Source organism: Syngnathus floridae, chromosome 22 (assembly GCF_059516105.1).
Source record: "Syngnathus floridae isolate MCC-2025c chromosome 22, RoL_Sflo_1.0, whole genome shotgun sequence".
Taxonomy (NCBI): domain Eukaryota; kingdom Metazoa; phylum Chordata; class Actinopteri; order Syngnathiformes; family Syngnathidae; genus Syngnathus; species Syngnathus floridae.
This window is the reverse complement of record NC_142434.1, coordinates 5,141,758-5,157,342: the sequence shown is the minus strand read 5'-3', so window position 1 is coordinate 5,157,342 and position 15,585 is coordinate 5,141,758. Positions and strand designations below refer to the sequence as shown.

General features: G+C 42.8%; 2 protein-coding genes and 1 long non-coding RNA gene across 5 annotated transcripts in view; 2 read left to right on the top strand and 1 right to left on the bottom strand.

The window, feature by feature from the left end:
- Positions 1-965: 965 nt before the first annotated feature.
- Positions 966-5,844, top strand: lmod2b (leiomodin 2 (cardiac) b). The gene is made up of 6 exons (XM_088367442.1): positions 966-1,356; positions 1,864-2,283; positions 2,358-2,618; positions 2,687-2,896; positions 3,399-3,848; positions 4,630-5,844. Exons 1-6 carry the CDS (start codon positions 1,081-1,083, stop codon positions 4,654-4,656), a joined length of 1,644 nt encoding a protein of 547 aa, XP_088223568.1. The 5' UTR covers positions 966-1,080; the 3' UTR covers positions 4,657-5,844.
- A 751-nt stretch (positions 5,845-6,595) lies between these two features.
- Positions 6,596-15,583, bottom strand: LOC148379393 (actin nucleation-promoting factor WASL-like). Its single transcript, XM_088366661.1, has 11 exons — positions 15,013-15,583; positions 12,174-12,308; positions 12,029-12,115; positions 11,662-11,758; positions 11,155-11,178; positions 10,021-10,204; positions 9,894-9,936; positions 9,150-9,303; positions 7,990-8,513; positions 7,804-7,921; positions 6,596-7,730 (listed from the first exon to the last, which is right to left on the bottom strand). The coding sequence occupies exons 1-11, from the start codon at positions 15,112-15,114 to the stop codon at positions 7,669-7,671; spliced, it is 1,530 nt and encodes a 509-aa protein (XP_088222787.1). The 5' UTR covers positions 15,115-15,583; the 3' UTR covers positions 6,596-7,668.
- Positions 14,502-15,585, top strand: part of LOC148379385 (uncharacterized) — a 79,264-nt gene continuing 78,180 nt past the window's right edge. For all 3 annotated transcript variants that reach the window (XR_015855348.1, XR_015855349.1, XR_015855347.1), the window contains exon 1: positions 14,502-15,482. This is a non-coding gene — a long non-coding RNA (uncharacterized LOC148379385). The remainder of the gene's footprint in view (positions 15,483-15,585) is intronic.

Genomic DNA, 15,585 nt, shown 5'->3' with positions numbered 1-15,585 from the left:
ACTATTTTTGGGGGTCACCAGCATCCTATTAATTTAATGACTTGAATTTGTTTATCAAACTTGGTCACTTGTCAGTATTGCCTTGGTATGACCCTACCGAGTACACACACATATAATATAATATAATATAATATAATATAATATAATATAATATAATATAATATAATATAATATAATATAATATATATAGTATATATATATATATATATATATATGTAAAATATGTAAAAAAATATATATATACCTGTAAAATATATATATGTAAAAAAATATATACATATGTATATGCAAAAAAATATATATAGCTGTAAAAAAATATATATAGTATATATATCTGTAACAATTTTTTTTTAATACACATACATATATATGCAAAAACATATGTATGTCTGTAAAATATATATGTCTGTAAAATCTATATATGTCTGTAAAAAATGTATATATATACACACATATATATATATATATATATATATATATATATATATATATATATATTTTTTTTTTATATATACATATATGTAAAAGTAAATGTATATGCAAAAAATATATAGATATCTGTAAAAAATATATATATCTGTAACAAAAAATATATTTTAAATATATATATATATATATATATATATATATATATATATATATATATATATATATATATATTTTTTTTTTTTTAAATATGCCCACTAGTGTTTGCAAGAGGGATAACTCGGAGAGTACGCCGAAGTTTGTTGATGGACAACACTTGTGATGCCATGTCTACATTTGTGTGTTGTTGCGTGTTCTGTTCTTGGCTATGAACAAAGCCACTCAGGCATCGGTGACACGCCGCAATGATGACAGGCCGCAGCCTCTGAGCTCACATGCTTTTCATGGCTCTGCCTCCTAAAAAAGACGCCGCATCATAGGGGGCCGCCACTTTTGCTACGCACACCTCTGATCCCTCTCTTAAGGCCGGAGCGGCAGCTGGGGGAAGATTAGTCGACTCAGTGACATATTAGCAGAGACCCGGTTCGGACTGGAGACCCTTTTTGAGTTCTCCTCTACTTTTACAATTAGTCTATGTGACCGTTCGCTTTAGCTATGAGTTGTTTCGGATACCGCCGGGAGTTGAGTAAGTACGAAGATGTGGACGAGGATGAGCTCCTGGCATCGCTCAGCCCAGAAGAGCTGGCCGAGTTGGAGAAGGAACTGGTGGACATCGACCCCGACGCCAACGTGCCTATCGGGCTACGACAGAGGGACCAGACCGACAAGACCCCGACTGGGACTTTCAGTAGAGAGGCGCTTATGAAATATTGGGAAGCTGAGACACAGAAAATCCTGGAAAATGAAATTGCCGGAGCGAGCGCTAAAACGGTCAGTGGTGAGAATGACGCAAATGTGTTCTTTTGTCTTACTTCGAGCTTCTCGGAATCTAACCTTCAGATACAATTCAAGAGTTGAGTGGAAAAAAATCTATTACAGGACTATGTAACATATACCACAAGACTCCCTGTGGATTTTCCTCTTGCATTCCAATGGACACGTGGATGAAGTCCAACGAAGTACAATAATGGCAAAGCTGGTGAATTTTTCACAATCCTTTGCAAAAATCATTTTAATTGGCTAAAATTAGGATCTTGTGTGTGTCGCACATTGAGTTGGTGGTTCTGAGATTTTCCGTATGAAACTCACAGTTTAGAATATGGCTGTGTTGTTGTTGCTAGGCAGAATGTAAAGGGCACGATCGCAACTGCCCCATGGCTAATAATAAAAAAAGTATTTTGGCCTGTTTTACACCACAGCTCTTGCCCACCATTACATTTGAAGTTGATTGAAGATACAAATTGTAAAAGTAACATTATTAAATCCGTCTCGACGTAGGATGATGAAGACGAGCGCGTGACAGACAGAAACAGCGAATCCGAAGATGAAAAGGACGACGAAAGCGAGAAAGAGCAGAAAAAGGAAATAGAGGAGGAAGATGAGGAAGAGGAAGAGGAGGAAGAAGAGGAAAGTGAGGAGGAAAGTGAGGAGGAAAGTGAGGAGGAGGTCGAAACAGAAGAGGACGATGAAGACGCTAACTTTAAGCCTGTAACGCCGCCGCCGCCGCCGCCGCTCGTCGTACCGCAGCTGCTGAAGCCACAGAGGGCGGAGCCAATTAGACTGACTCCTCCCCCTCCGCCCGTGGACCCCAACGCCAGCGGGAACCCCACCGTCGTGGACGAGGCCCTGCAGCAAGCGCTTCGTGACGACCCCGAGCTCACAGAAGTCAACTTGAATAACATCGACGACATCTCGCAGGTACAAAAATAATCGGTCTTCCGAAATTATTTTTTATATGACTGCCTTTGAAAATGGGGTCGTCGTTTTTACAGGAGACCCTAATCCGATTCGCCGAAGCTCTGAGGTCCAACACGCACGTGCGCGTCTTCAGCCTCGCCAACACCCACGCCGACGACCCGGTAGCTATCGCCGTCGCTAAGATGCTACGGGAGAACTCATCTATCGTGAGCCTCAACATCGAGTCCAACTATGTGAGCGGGAAGGGCGTCATGGCTTTGGTTCAAGCCCTCCCCGGGAACAACACCCTGACCGAACTTCGATTCCACAACCAGAGACACATCTGTGGAGGACAGGTGGGTAGCTAGCATTGATGCTCCACTGAATGACCTTTGACATCACAAAATGGCGTGCTTGACTTCAGGTAGAGATGGAGATGGTGAAGATACTAAGGGAAAACCATACCTTGATCAAGCTGGGCTACCAATTTAACCTACCTGGTCCCAGGATGAGCATGACGGGCATCCTCACCAGGAACCAAGACCGTCAGAGGCAGAAACGACTGCAGGAGCAGAGGCAACTGCAGCAGCAGGGGGCGCCGGAAGGAGCTGCTAATCCACGAACCACAGCGCTGGTAACATGACAAAAAAAATATTAAACAAGGACATTGATTATTGCCATTATGCTACTACGCTAACAAAAAAAATAATTTTGGCGAACAGATCCTGCTTAGTTCTGATCTGCTTGTAACTAATTTGCATAATAGCCTGTCAATTCCAGACGATGGTGCCAAAGCACTACTTCTCTATTAGAAAGTGTTTTAGTTCTCTATGATTATTACGAATCCACGAGTATTTTGCACTCCCCACATAATGTTTATGATTGTCTGTCGCTGCCGGAAAATGGCGCCAAAGCACACCTTTTGTATTAGTTGTTATTTGGGCACAATGGAAGCTCCTCCATTTAGTTCAACAGAGTTCTTTGGCACAAGATGGTTAGTTGAAAATCTTGCCTAATAGATGACACCAAAGCGCTGTTTGATGTAAAAGTAGTAGTTTGGCGCCATCTTATTGGCATATTGTTTTTTAGCATATTGGTTCCAAAATTGACAACAGTTTTGTCCTTCTTGCTCCTAGAGAGGAACACCCTGCAGCTCACCTCGATCCTCTCCTTGGTCCTCCCCCAAAGTCCAGCGGATCAACCTGGCTAAAAAGCAAACACCTCCTGCACCACCACCACCACCACCACCACCTCCTCCACCACCTCCCCCTCCACCACCACCTCCCCCTCCTGCACTCCTACTGCCCTCTCGGCAAGAGAAGAATAAACCCACCCGGACCATCGCCGAGGTGATCAAATCCCATGAGGCCAGCAGCAAGAAGACCAAGACCAAAGGGAAGAAGGGCAAGAAGGGCAAGGTCAAGGACGAGACCACCTCCATCCTCAAGGAGCTGAAGAACGCGCTGAGACCTGTAGCGGTGGAGAGGCGGGGGGACGACAGCAGCAGGCCATCCACGCCAATGAGGTCGGCCCACGACCAGCTGATGGACTCCATCCGGAACAGCAGCATCCGGGGCCTGAGAAAGGTGAGGAAAATCTTATCATGAGGCCAAGGCACATTTTTCACATTAAAAAAATATATACTGTAAAAATAGAACACACAATATCAGTAATTTAATTTTAACGTGTTACCCTGGCCACAAGGGGGCAGTATAATACATACAGTCACACGACAGGTAGATATTATGACAAAACAAAAGATTATCAAGGTGGAATAATATAAATCGAGTTTCACAGAGGATAAAGAATATATGCCTGAGAGTATTATTATTTGATCTGTTTTTTTTCTATTCTTTTAAAATATTTAAATAACATTTATAATCACCGCAACGTCAATGCTAGTTTAAGCATTAAGCTAGCAGCATTTCATAAGTTATGTTATCTCTATGTTCAAGTCCGCTGCCAACAGTTAATGCTCATAACTCCCCCAAATTAAATTTTTGTCACTCGAGCTTCCACTTAAGCCTGTAATTAAATAATAATGATTAAATAAGATATGAGAAACTAACCTTTTTCGCCACAGATGTCTTCCCAAATGCATCACATTCTGTCCCCATGTTAAATGAATGTTTACCACTAAAATACTTATCATGCTTTTCAATGGAAGTGTTTTGCTACCTCGTGGTTTGTTACTGTGGAAAAAAGTCCGCTCTGCCCCCAGCCGCCAAATTCCTACCACTTAATGCTGCCTATTCATAGCAAGTGTTCAGCGGAGGTTTGATAAAGGCAGACGTAGCAACAATACAAACACTGTCAATTGACACGTAATACAAAAGTTTATTTCAGAAATGTTTTTTTCATTTACAGGTTGAACTCCCATTACACCTAAGATAATATAAAGGAGGTTGCCATGGTAACTGGCTGGGATACAGGAGGAGCAACAGTGATTAAAAAAAAAAAAGTTGGATTTTTTTGCACTGCTACATGATTTTTTTGTAATTTTGTCTTCTGATTATTCTCCCTTTTTTTCTTGTAAACTTGTAAATATGATGTGCTATGATGTGTTTCATTTCTAAATACAGATTGTTTTTGTTTGTCATTTGTTTGTCAAATTACTATGAAGAATCCTATCCAATTTTCATTTTTATTCTATGTGGTAATCCCTCGTTTATCGTGGATAATTTGTTCCAAAAACCACCCGCGATAAGTGAAATCCGCGAAGTACGGTCACCAACAAGAAATATTGGGCAGGCTAACGAGTTAGCGGAAAGATGGTAATTCGCCATCATGCTAACACTCGAAAACGGACTTCTAAAGGAATGTAAACGAACATTTGGAGTATTGTCCTAAAGGTTAGACACGTTTCCTCAATTTAGTTTTATTTTTACTTTTAAATATTTTGCTAATTTGGAGAAAAAATCTGCGATGTAGTGAAGCCGCGATAAACGAAACACGAAGGATCACAGTATTTTCAAACGGCTGTGAGTCATTTTATAGTGATTCAAATCATCCGTTCGCACATCTCGCCATTCAAAATGGCTGACGAGTGACAACCCGATAATAACAATTTGACACCCGCCCAATGATTGATATAAAAGAGAGGATTATTATCATGAGATATCTTTAGGTGGCTGCATGTTTTGATACTTCTAAGACTCTGCCCTTCAGTGTGCATGCATTCCACGGCCTAAGTGTTCCTAAGAATAAACCGTCACCGCAGGAAGCGGAACACTTTGTCATAACAATCCATCCAAGTGCCAATAAGGGAAACCCTTTCAGTGAGATGTAAAATGTGGATACTTCCTGCTTGTAAATGTGGTCAGTGACCCTCATGTAAAATTCAAAGATGCATTTGTGCTGTATGGAGGAATTAAAAAACATCACCAAGATACAATGAGACGTTTAACAGCGCAATATATGTCAAGTACATTTCCTCCGAAGCTACTAAGTTGACCTTTAACCTTTGCATACTTCACTTGACATGTGGTTGTAGATGCATGCTATCACCATGGATGCACAGAGGGAGCGGAAAGTGACATACCTTGCTCTAATCCCTCTCAGAAGGTCCACAGCTGAGATGTGATACAGGGGCCATTAGCTAAAAATAAAATGGCACACAAAATTTATGCTGTTGTTATTGACACTCTTGAGTAAACAATGGCAGGCCCATAAAAAAAGAACAATAGGTTCCTTTCATACTGTGGTGTGACTTAAGCCTTCACAATATTAACGTACATTTCCGATCATAGTTAAAACAGGCAAATAAACGCCCCAAATGTCATCAATATCACTTTATTGGAGGCGCTTGCATATGATTATGATGAATTAGCTCCAAATATGTAGTTGTACATTTAAATCATGAAAAAAAAATCATACTGTATATACTTATAACAGTATATTCACAACAATTAGCATTTTAGCCAATTTAGCCTCATGGCTAATTCCATGCTACAGTTGCTACATTCAAGTCCACTTTATCTTATGTAAACTCTTTTTTTAAAGACAGGTTAAAGGTAATAACTGGAAGCAAATGCTTAGTATATTATCATGCTAATTTAACACTTAGCATAAATCCAAGCAAACATAATTGCTAGCGTTTGTTAGCATTAGATAAAAACACTTATTCAGTACCATCAGTCTGATTTACTAAATATAAAAAGGAAATCAATTAACAAGATTTTTTTTTTTTCAAAATAAAGCTTGTTCAATTATTTACGTCAGCATTGCTAGCGTTTTGCTTCTCACATTACCCGACACTTCCAAATCCTGATTTAGTCAAATTTTGAAAGCATGTTCACTTTGTGTCTAATAAATGTAAAAGCATCACGAGGTGTAAAACTAAAAACGTCTTTATTTCTCAAATTTTACAAGATCAACAACCCAATTCCAACAAATAGACAAAACTCTGCTTTATATTGTAATGTAGAAAAGGATAGGGGCGGAAAAAAAATATTTTGTAGTGACTGAAATCCACTTGTAGTGTTACGTGATAAAAGGTAAAAAAAAAAATACTCTGTCCAATGAGATAATCATGGCATGACTGTCACAAAATATCAATTGTTAAAATATATATTTTTTTCAATTACAAGTGTCAGTTTATGTATCAGTGTCTGTTATCGATACTGCGTTAGAAAGCAAATATTCGCAGCACGATAATCGTCAATACAATCGCTGCACTCCCATTTTCCCTCATTTCACAAAGCGCTGCGTGTGCGCTTTGTGATACAGACCTGAACGTGTCCCTGTTGTCATGCAGCGACTCCTCTTTTCTGTGCAAAAAAAAATATATATTTATATATCAAGACTCGCATCTGGAGCACATTTACAGAGGACAGCAGCTCAAGCTATATAGAATTTTTTTTTTTCCCCGGAACAAAATATGAGTGCTAAACTAGAATTATTAGGCTAGGCAAAAATAATTTGCATATGAAAATAATTCTTTTTTTTTTTCTCCCTGGGAACTAAAAACACAAAGGGAGGAACTCTTGCTTCTGATAACTTGCCGGAAGATCAATGACAGCTTGATGTCAGAATTGCACGTTATTTTGGGAAGACGAGGAGGACGAGAGTGACAGGACGCAGGGAATGTGCGCAAAGTGACAGGTGGTCTGGCGAGAGATGAAAACAAGCAGAAGACAGTTAAAAAAAAAAAAAAAGAAAAGAGACATCGGACGTCTGGAAACAAAAACGACAGATATGAGAATGTCTGACAGATTAAATGAGGTATTGCACAGATTAATAAAAAAAGCCAAAAAAAAAAAAAAAAGGCAACAAAACATTTACAGCAAATTGATAGAAAATTTACATTTTTGTGATTTGAAATTAAAGATTTTTTTTAGGTAAGAAAGGAACATTTTTTGCGTCTTAATCATCCCACACTTTCGGGAGGAGGAAGAAAAACCATCACTAGTCATCCCATTCATCCTCATCTTCAAAGTCTTCCTCATCTTCGTCGTCATCGTCGTCATCTGGAGAAGAGAAGCAGACTTGAGTGAGGCGGTCAAGATGAGAATTTGGCAAAACGGCGGAATTTAGTCGTACCTGAAGAATGAATGGCTTTGCCCCTTTTCCGAATGACATCCATCAGCGCCCCCACGATGCCGTCCGAGGGGCACAGGGAGGAAGGAGGCGAGTCATTTGTTTCATTTGTTTCGTCCCTCTGATGGCGACAAAGCAGAGGTCAGAAATCAAGCAGTCGGATAGTATTTGTGATGGGAAAGAACTCACAGGTTTGAGTTGGATTCCTTGTCGGATTTGGTCCAGAAGTGCGTCTCGCCCGGTGTTGGAGGCGGGGCGCTCCTTCTGCTCCACTTTCTTCAGTTGGGCGCCTTCGCGGATCTGACTCAGCAAGGCCGTCTTGCCTCCGGGGAGCGGCATGCCGCCGTCCACAATGCCGTTGGCGTCATATGACTGCGGGGGTCCGGGAGGCGGCGGGGGAGGTGGGGGTGGCGGTCCCCCGAATGAAGGGATGGAGGATGTGGGGGGCGGCGGAGGTGGTGGCGGCCCGCCTGCCGAGGCGTGGGCTGGCGGTGGTGGCGGGGGCAGGTAGCCTCGGTTGGGAGGGGGCGGCGGGGGGGCGTTCATGCCCGGCCGGGATGGTGGTGGGGGCGGAGGTGCCGAGACGGGGGCTCGGGAGGGCGGAGGGGGCGGTGGGGCGCCACGCCCACGGGCGGGAGGTGGCGGCGGTGGGGCTGAACCATGGTGGGGGGGAGGGGGAGGTGGGCCACCTCTGGATGGAGGCGGCGGGGGAGCTGGAGGAAAAATAAATACATCTTGGTTCTTTCCAGGTATTCACTCGCCCCGACATTTGAATTTTGGCTTGTTTTAATGCCTTTTTTTTTTCCCGCTTTCCCTTGGTCGGCTATACAGCACACCAACAGCAATCTTTTTTTTTTTTTGCTATAGCTTCATAAACATATCATGCAGTTACCCTAAGGAAGCACTCAGATTTTGTTAGCCATCTTTCCTGTTTTTTTTTTTTTTTAATTTTAAAAAAAAATTATGATAGGAACCAACAACCACTTCACAAAGCATAGCACTCACTCGTTTTTTTTGTTATTTCATAGTCATGGGAAAATGTGTTCTGGAACTAATTTGTTATCTTCATGTTGTCTGGTTTTGCAGTGAAATGACAAGAAATTTCTTGGAAAGATGTCTTCAAATTATCTTAACCAGATTAATTAAATCAAAACATGTGTGATGTCCTCCGCTGATATTATTTATCATGCGTGGTGTGGCACAGCAGACCATGCATAGAAACGTACCAACACACCCAGGAGACCCTAAGGATAAACCCAGCAGACCGCTTACGTCGCCGTCTTAAAAGTGAACGGCAGTGTCAGCTATGTTTTTCAGCGCCGGAAGACGACACTACTCGTGTGGCCCACCTTGTCGCCGCAGCTCGTTTTTGACGGCTTCCACGCCTCCCTTCTTCTCGATGAAGTCGTAGATGACCTTGGAGGTTTCTTTGTCCTTGAGCTGCGCCTCGGAGATGCCGCACATGTCGAAGAGGTTCTTCAAGTCAGGGTCCAAGTTATTTAACTGTGTGGATGACACATAAAAAAAAAAGTTAATTGTTTTTTTTTTATTGTTTATAATGCTAGTTTTTTAAGCTTGTCTATGACATTTTGCACGTATGTTAGCATTAAGCTAACAGTTCAAAGCAAACAAGTGGGTTCTTTTTTCCTTCCTACTCTCTGCTGCTTATTGTGAAGTTCGCTGCTGCCACCTAGTGCTCATCCTCACATCTTACATAGCAAACAAAGGCAAGAAGGGGAGAATTTATTTGAATGACAACATCCATTCCAATCAATTTTAAGGCCTTGAAAGCATTGACCTATGAAATGAAATCATCAGCGTAATCTCATACCGGGGATGCTTTTGGGGAACGAGTCCAAGGATTACGTAAACGCAGGTTGGCTTCCCTCCGAAAATCTCCTTGCGTAATCGAGCTGACCACATGGCCGGGCGGCGAAGATGAATATTTGGAAGCCCATGGTTTAATTTCCAACATTTATAAACGGCCGGGGCTCGATTTAAAAGCATGGGGAGTGTCACGAACTCATCGCGATGATTCATACGAGTTAAAAGTTACATTGTTGTTGCGGTTCTTATTTTAAGCCTTTACTTACGTCAAAGCCTGTGTTTGGATCCCATCCAACGTGCCCGATGTGCCTGCGCCAAAGCAACGAGGCGTGAGTTAACACAATCAAAGGCGACACGTCTGCAGGTGTAAAAAAAATAAATCAGGTGACTCACTGGAAGTTGCTCGGCGTGCCGATGTCAGCCTTTGTCAGCCTCTTCTTCTTGCCTTTGCCCTTCTTCTCCCTCTTGGCGAAGGTGGAGTGCATGATGTTGTTCACCTGAGAGTTGCTATGGAAACGGTGCCCCGTACTGATTTCGGGGTTTTTGATGTCCACGGTGGCCATGGGGAGTGCCGGACCTGGAAGATGACATTGAGAAGCAGCGTTAAGTTTTTAGATTTTTTTTTTTGCTAGTTTGACACAAACCTTTGGCGCCGTCACTACAAGGACTTTTGGGCGTTTTGCTCGGTAAGGGTGAAGCCGAGCGACTGCGTCTCCTCCTCACCCTTTCCCAAATCCCCCCGCTGTCTCTATCGCGGCACGCGCCCGCCCTGGCGTCTAGCGTCGTGTCGCTGACAAAGCCGCGAGCTCGTACTTGACCGGAGGACGTCTCCGCCAGATTCGGGTAGAGTTCGTCCTGAGGCAGGACCAAACAGTGCAAGGTGGACAAGCAGCTGGCCGAGCCGCCGCCGCTATCGCGAGGGAGGTCTTCCGAGGGAGCCGACAGAAACGTGGTGCAGAACATAATCAAAAAAAAAAAAAACGCAGAAGCTCCAGAGAGATTTACTCAAGATAGAAATGAGGACCGGTTTCTGGTGGGCGCATCATATCCAGGTGAATCGAAAGAAAATCCACAAGTCAACACGGTGGTTTTGCCTGGTCTAAAAAAAGGTTTCCGGGAAAAAAAGAAGCCAAATGATGTTAGCGTCGGAAGCCAGCTTGGATTTAGCCTCCGTCATCAGACATCTGGAAGAGTGGACAGCCTGCCAACACTTCAGGGCAGCTGTTATTGACGCTCATTTGAACGCCTTTCCCGAGCGACTTTGCATCCCCGCAAAAAAAAATCACGCTCTGATTGGCTCCTCGCCCTCATGGCTCCGCCCACTTTTGCTAGCTTCTCTCTTTTCTGTCAAACCGCACACACTCTGGGCTCTAATCCCGGCCTATTATTTGAGGATTTAGCGCTGGATTTTTTTTTTTTTTTATGTAACTCTTCTTGCATGCCTAATCTCAGATTAAAACTCTGCTGATGGAAACACGGGAGGTCAAAGGGACGTCAAGGAAGACGGGAAAACGTTGGACAACGTACCGTTTAGAGGATCGCGTCTCTTCTCTGTGAACAGAGACAAATGGACATGATTACAACCAAGGCTTGGCGTAAAGTGTTTTTAATCACAGCCACGGAAAGTGTGCAAAAAAAGTCCAGGAGAATCAAAGTGGATGAAAAGAAGCACGTTCTCCAGAGAAGGAGTGGAAAGGAGCCTTGTGAGCAAAGACAGAAAGCTTGAAGAGGGAAGTGGAGGATCCATTGGAAGGTTTAGAAGACGAAAAGACACATCATGGTTCATGAAAGATGTTTTTGTTATTGTCAGTGTGGTTTCAAAAGATGAATCACCATTTTCAATTCATGACTTGTTGTTGCGTTTGTCTACAGCGCTCCCCTTAGGACAGGGGACACATTACATCAGCTTTATCATTTTATGTAAAAATAGACAATTGAAGATGGCGATGAAAGTGTTTTGGTGCTCTTGCACAATGACACGCTTAGATCCTTGAAGGTATTTTGGCGGGCGAGGCGCAATAAGGAAGTCCCTACCAGATTTCCTTTGCCTTTTGCCCAAGAGCTCTGCCAGATGACCTCTGAACCGTTTGGCCTCCTCCTCATTAGCAAAGTTCAGGCCCACTTGGCTCGACTACAGTTGAAGAAGAAAAAAAAAAATTACATTAGAAAGAACAGAAAAAAAATTGTGATTGCTTCTCATTTCAATTTCTTTCTACTACAACAATTTTGACGATGACTTTCTCATCGCTGCACTTTCGCTCCATTTATATAAGAGGCACACAACGGTTAAGAAATTAAAAACTGGTTTTACATTAATCAGGAGGGTGTGTGTTTTTGTCATTATGATTTAAAATACATCCACAATGTGATGAGGAAGGACACAAAAAAAAAGTTAACTCACATCCCCAGCAAATGTAATGAAGTAAGTCCGGGAAGGGTTGATGGTGATGTTGTTGTACAGCTCCTGCTCGAAGAGCACCTTACCATCCTGAGAAAAAAAAAAAAGTTAGTTTTGGGATGCGGTCCAAACGTCACGTGTCACGTACCTTAATGTCAAAGACTCGGATGAAGTAGGAGCGCTGCGGGTTGTCCTTGACCAGACAGGCCACGCCGCAGCATCTTTTGGTCCAGGTGGCGTTCCGCTCGGCGATGAACACCTGGACCACTGCCGTGGACAATGTCTAGGACGGAACACGGCGACAAAGTTAGCCAAAAAGCGCTGACACAGCATTGTGATTTTCTAGGAATGTTAATGCTTGGTAGTGATGGGAAAATGAAGCTTCAAATTAGCTTCATGAACCAGTTGTTGTATTTTTGGACTAATTAATGTACCAGTTGTTGTATTTTTGGACTAATAAATGTCACAAATTTTGTTACAATCAAATGTGACTTTTTTTAAAATTACCTTTCTAACATCAATTAATGTTCAAATTGTGAATTATAGTACAGGAGTGTAAATTTTTGGTGGTACTAAAAAGTTCGAGTGCTACTATGGCGCACACAAGATCGGATTAGCGCTTAAATCAGGAAGCTGCTCAAAAGCCATAAAACTTTAAAGGCATTAATAAAAGTGACACTCCCCCCCTCATCGTCGACATTATTAAAGAAATCCTTCCTGCTTCTTTAAAGTTCGTAAAGTCACGCAATCAAAGCGCAAATGAACAGCGCGGACTTTCAGACATGCGATCAGGCTCCATGTTGGCTTTACGGGTTGCCGCAGGGGTTCCCGTGCCATTTGGGGTTGTGTTCCCCAGCAATTAACGCGCAGATGAAAGCGCCCCCCAGATGTGAGCTCACGACCTGTTTTTTGTTGTAATTCGCAACATGTGTAATTTTCAAATTGCGGGAAAACAGGTCGAGACTGGGTGGCGTTTCATCTTGTGACTCTGAAACTCAAGAGGAACACAAACATTGATTCCTGTTTTTGGTCAAATATTGACAGAATTGACATGTACTTGTTCATGACATCATATTTTTAAACCAAATTGAATGTGAGTCCTGGTATGACTGCAAACGAAGACATCAGCGTTAGCATTGCTTTGCTAATGCTACATCTTCCGTTACGCCACTTCTTGAGCAATGTCTGTACACGACATTCATAAATCAGATTCTCTTGGCAGTAGTGAGTTGAAGAGCGTAAAAGAGGAAGGCTATTTTAAGGGATTTTTAATGACGTCAGGGTTGAAGAGCCCGAGGTTTCATCTGCCCATGGACTGCTGATAGTTCTTGACAGGGTCAAAAAGACGACAGGAAGTGAAGCTATACCCGCTCGCTTGCTACTTGGGCAATTTTTCATCTCTGTCCTCCTCTTGTACAAGGGGACCAAATGAGTTTGACCTCATTTGTGCGGGAGGTAGAAATAGATAATAGCTGCAGTTAAATTTAGTGTTTTTTTTTTATGGAGGCAGGAAGTAGATGGAGTGATATTGAGTGGAATCATGTTCCACTTCTCCAGCACAAATCGCCAAAGGGGTTCTGACCACGGGACTTCCTGTAGGATGGTGATTGCTGATCAGGCAGTCTGTGCACACACACACACACACAAACACACACACACACAGCATGGATTGGACCCCTGCCACTTTTTTCCTGCTGATGGTGAAAAGTGAGGGAATACCAATGAGCATCTCTGTGAGTCAAAGCAGTCATAAAATCATGTTCCTCTTATTTTTCCGCTGACTAAGCAATAAAAACACACTTGACCCATTTTGCAAAGTCAACCAGGAATACAATCGAGGAAACATTCAAACAGCCATTAAATAAATCACCGGCGGCCATTTTAATTTGACAATCCTCTCCCCTGCAATGCAAAGATTTAGTACAATTGGGAGGAATGCTCCCAATTCTCCTCGTCTCATTCCGAGTGACACGATCGTCAAAATGCGTCGGAGGAATGCTGTCGCCGTGTTTCTGAGCAGGCCTACGTCAACTTACGGCACGCCCCAGAAAACTTGTGTGCTCATGTGGAAAGGGAACAAGACAAAACGAGCAGTGTGAGGTAAACGCATACACGTCTGTCAAATGTCACGAGGCAGGAAATGGAGTACAGGTAGCTTGCTACTGTCAGGTGAGTGACAATGACCCCCCCCCAAAAAAAAACCCTTCCCCAGTTACTGTGCACTTCACTTTCAGGAATCAATGAATACCTTGAGGTAACAACCTGCAATCAGCTGTTCAGTTCTGTAAACAAATTTACCTAACACTAGGCACAAAGCAATATTTTTTTTTAGATCAGGCACAACTCATCGGACTGATCATCAATAATAACAAAATAACTCTGATTAGTTTTATTCTAATTTTAATGGTGATATTTGACTGCAGTCAGACTGGAAAAGCAGGACTTTTGGGACTGAAGAAACGGGGGGATGGGGGTGGGAGAGAAAGCCCCGATGAGTTCTCACTCGTCAGCGCTGTCCCCTGCCAAGTCTTGTCGGCACATTCCTTCAGTGGACACACTTCCCGAAAACAACCCAGGTTCGGCTAACGTTATGTAATACCGGCACACAAAAAAAGCTGGATATTAATTTACCAGCTAACTAACTAAGGTGCTTACGACACCTACGCCACGACAGCTCAGTTGCGGCGTAGTGGCGGAGTTAAAAGACGGACAGCAACATTTCCTGGGTGACTTCAGGTGTGTCATGTGTCAATTTAAAGGCGTCGAGGCCTACTAAAAAAAAATATTACAACTCAATTTAGATCGACTGCGAGGGTCCCAAACGAGACCGTACGTCGCCTCTAACCCGACTAGCCGACCCGGTTGTCAAAACAAACGCCCCCCCCCCCTCCTCTAATAGGCAAAGAAAGGGAAAAGCTAACTTGGAACGAGCGTCGTTAAACAGGAAGCGTAACACGATTAAGGCAAGTTGGCTGATGAAAACTTACGATGCATTTCCTGCCAAGGTGGGAAAAAAGGTAGTCGTTCTCTTGAGGTGTCAGTAGTAAGGAACTGACATTTGATTGTCGTTGTGGGTGAAGTCCACTCATTGTTAATCAAACGTTTACTCTAAGAAGGTAAACGGAGTCCGGAAAGATCCATAAACAATTCCCGGGTCATCCGTGGCCTTCCTCCGTCCGATCCCCCCTCTCTTGCGCGAGTCAGACAGAAGTCGCTTTCACTCGATAGTCGCACGACTGTGATGCCACAAGTGTTGAAGAAGACGCCAGATTCTGTTTTTGTGCTAAAATGGGCCCGAAATACAGCGGAAAACGGTAAAAAGTTTCCTGGGAAGTCCGGCTGCCTTAGCGCCCGCAGTCAGTTCCATCCAACATGGCAGTGTTAGGACGAGTCCATTCTTGTGGAATGGGGGTTACGGCTTCCTACAGCTGCGTCCCACGCACTTCAAAATAAACCGGTAAGACACAAAAAACACTTTAACGTAATAATTACCACAATTAAATATGATTATAAAATGCTTGTATTTTGATATCTTTATGATTATACCGTAAATAACATCT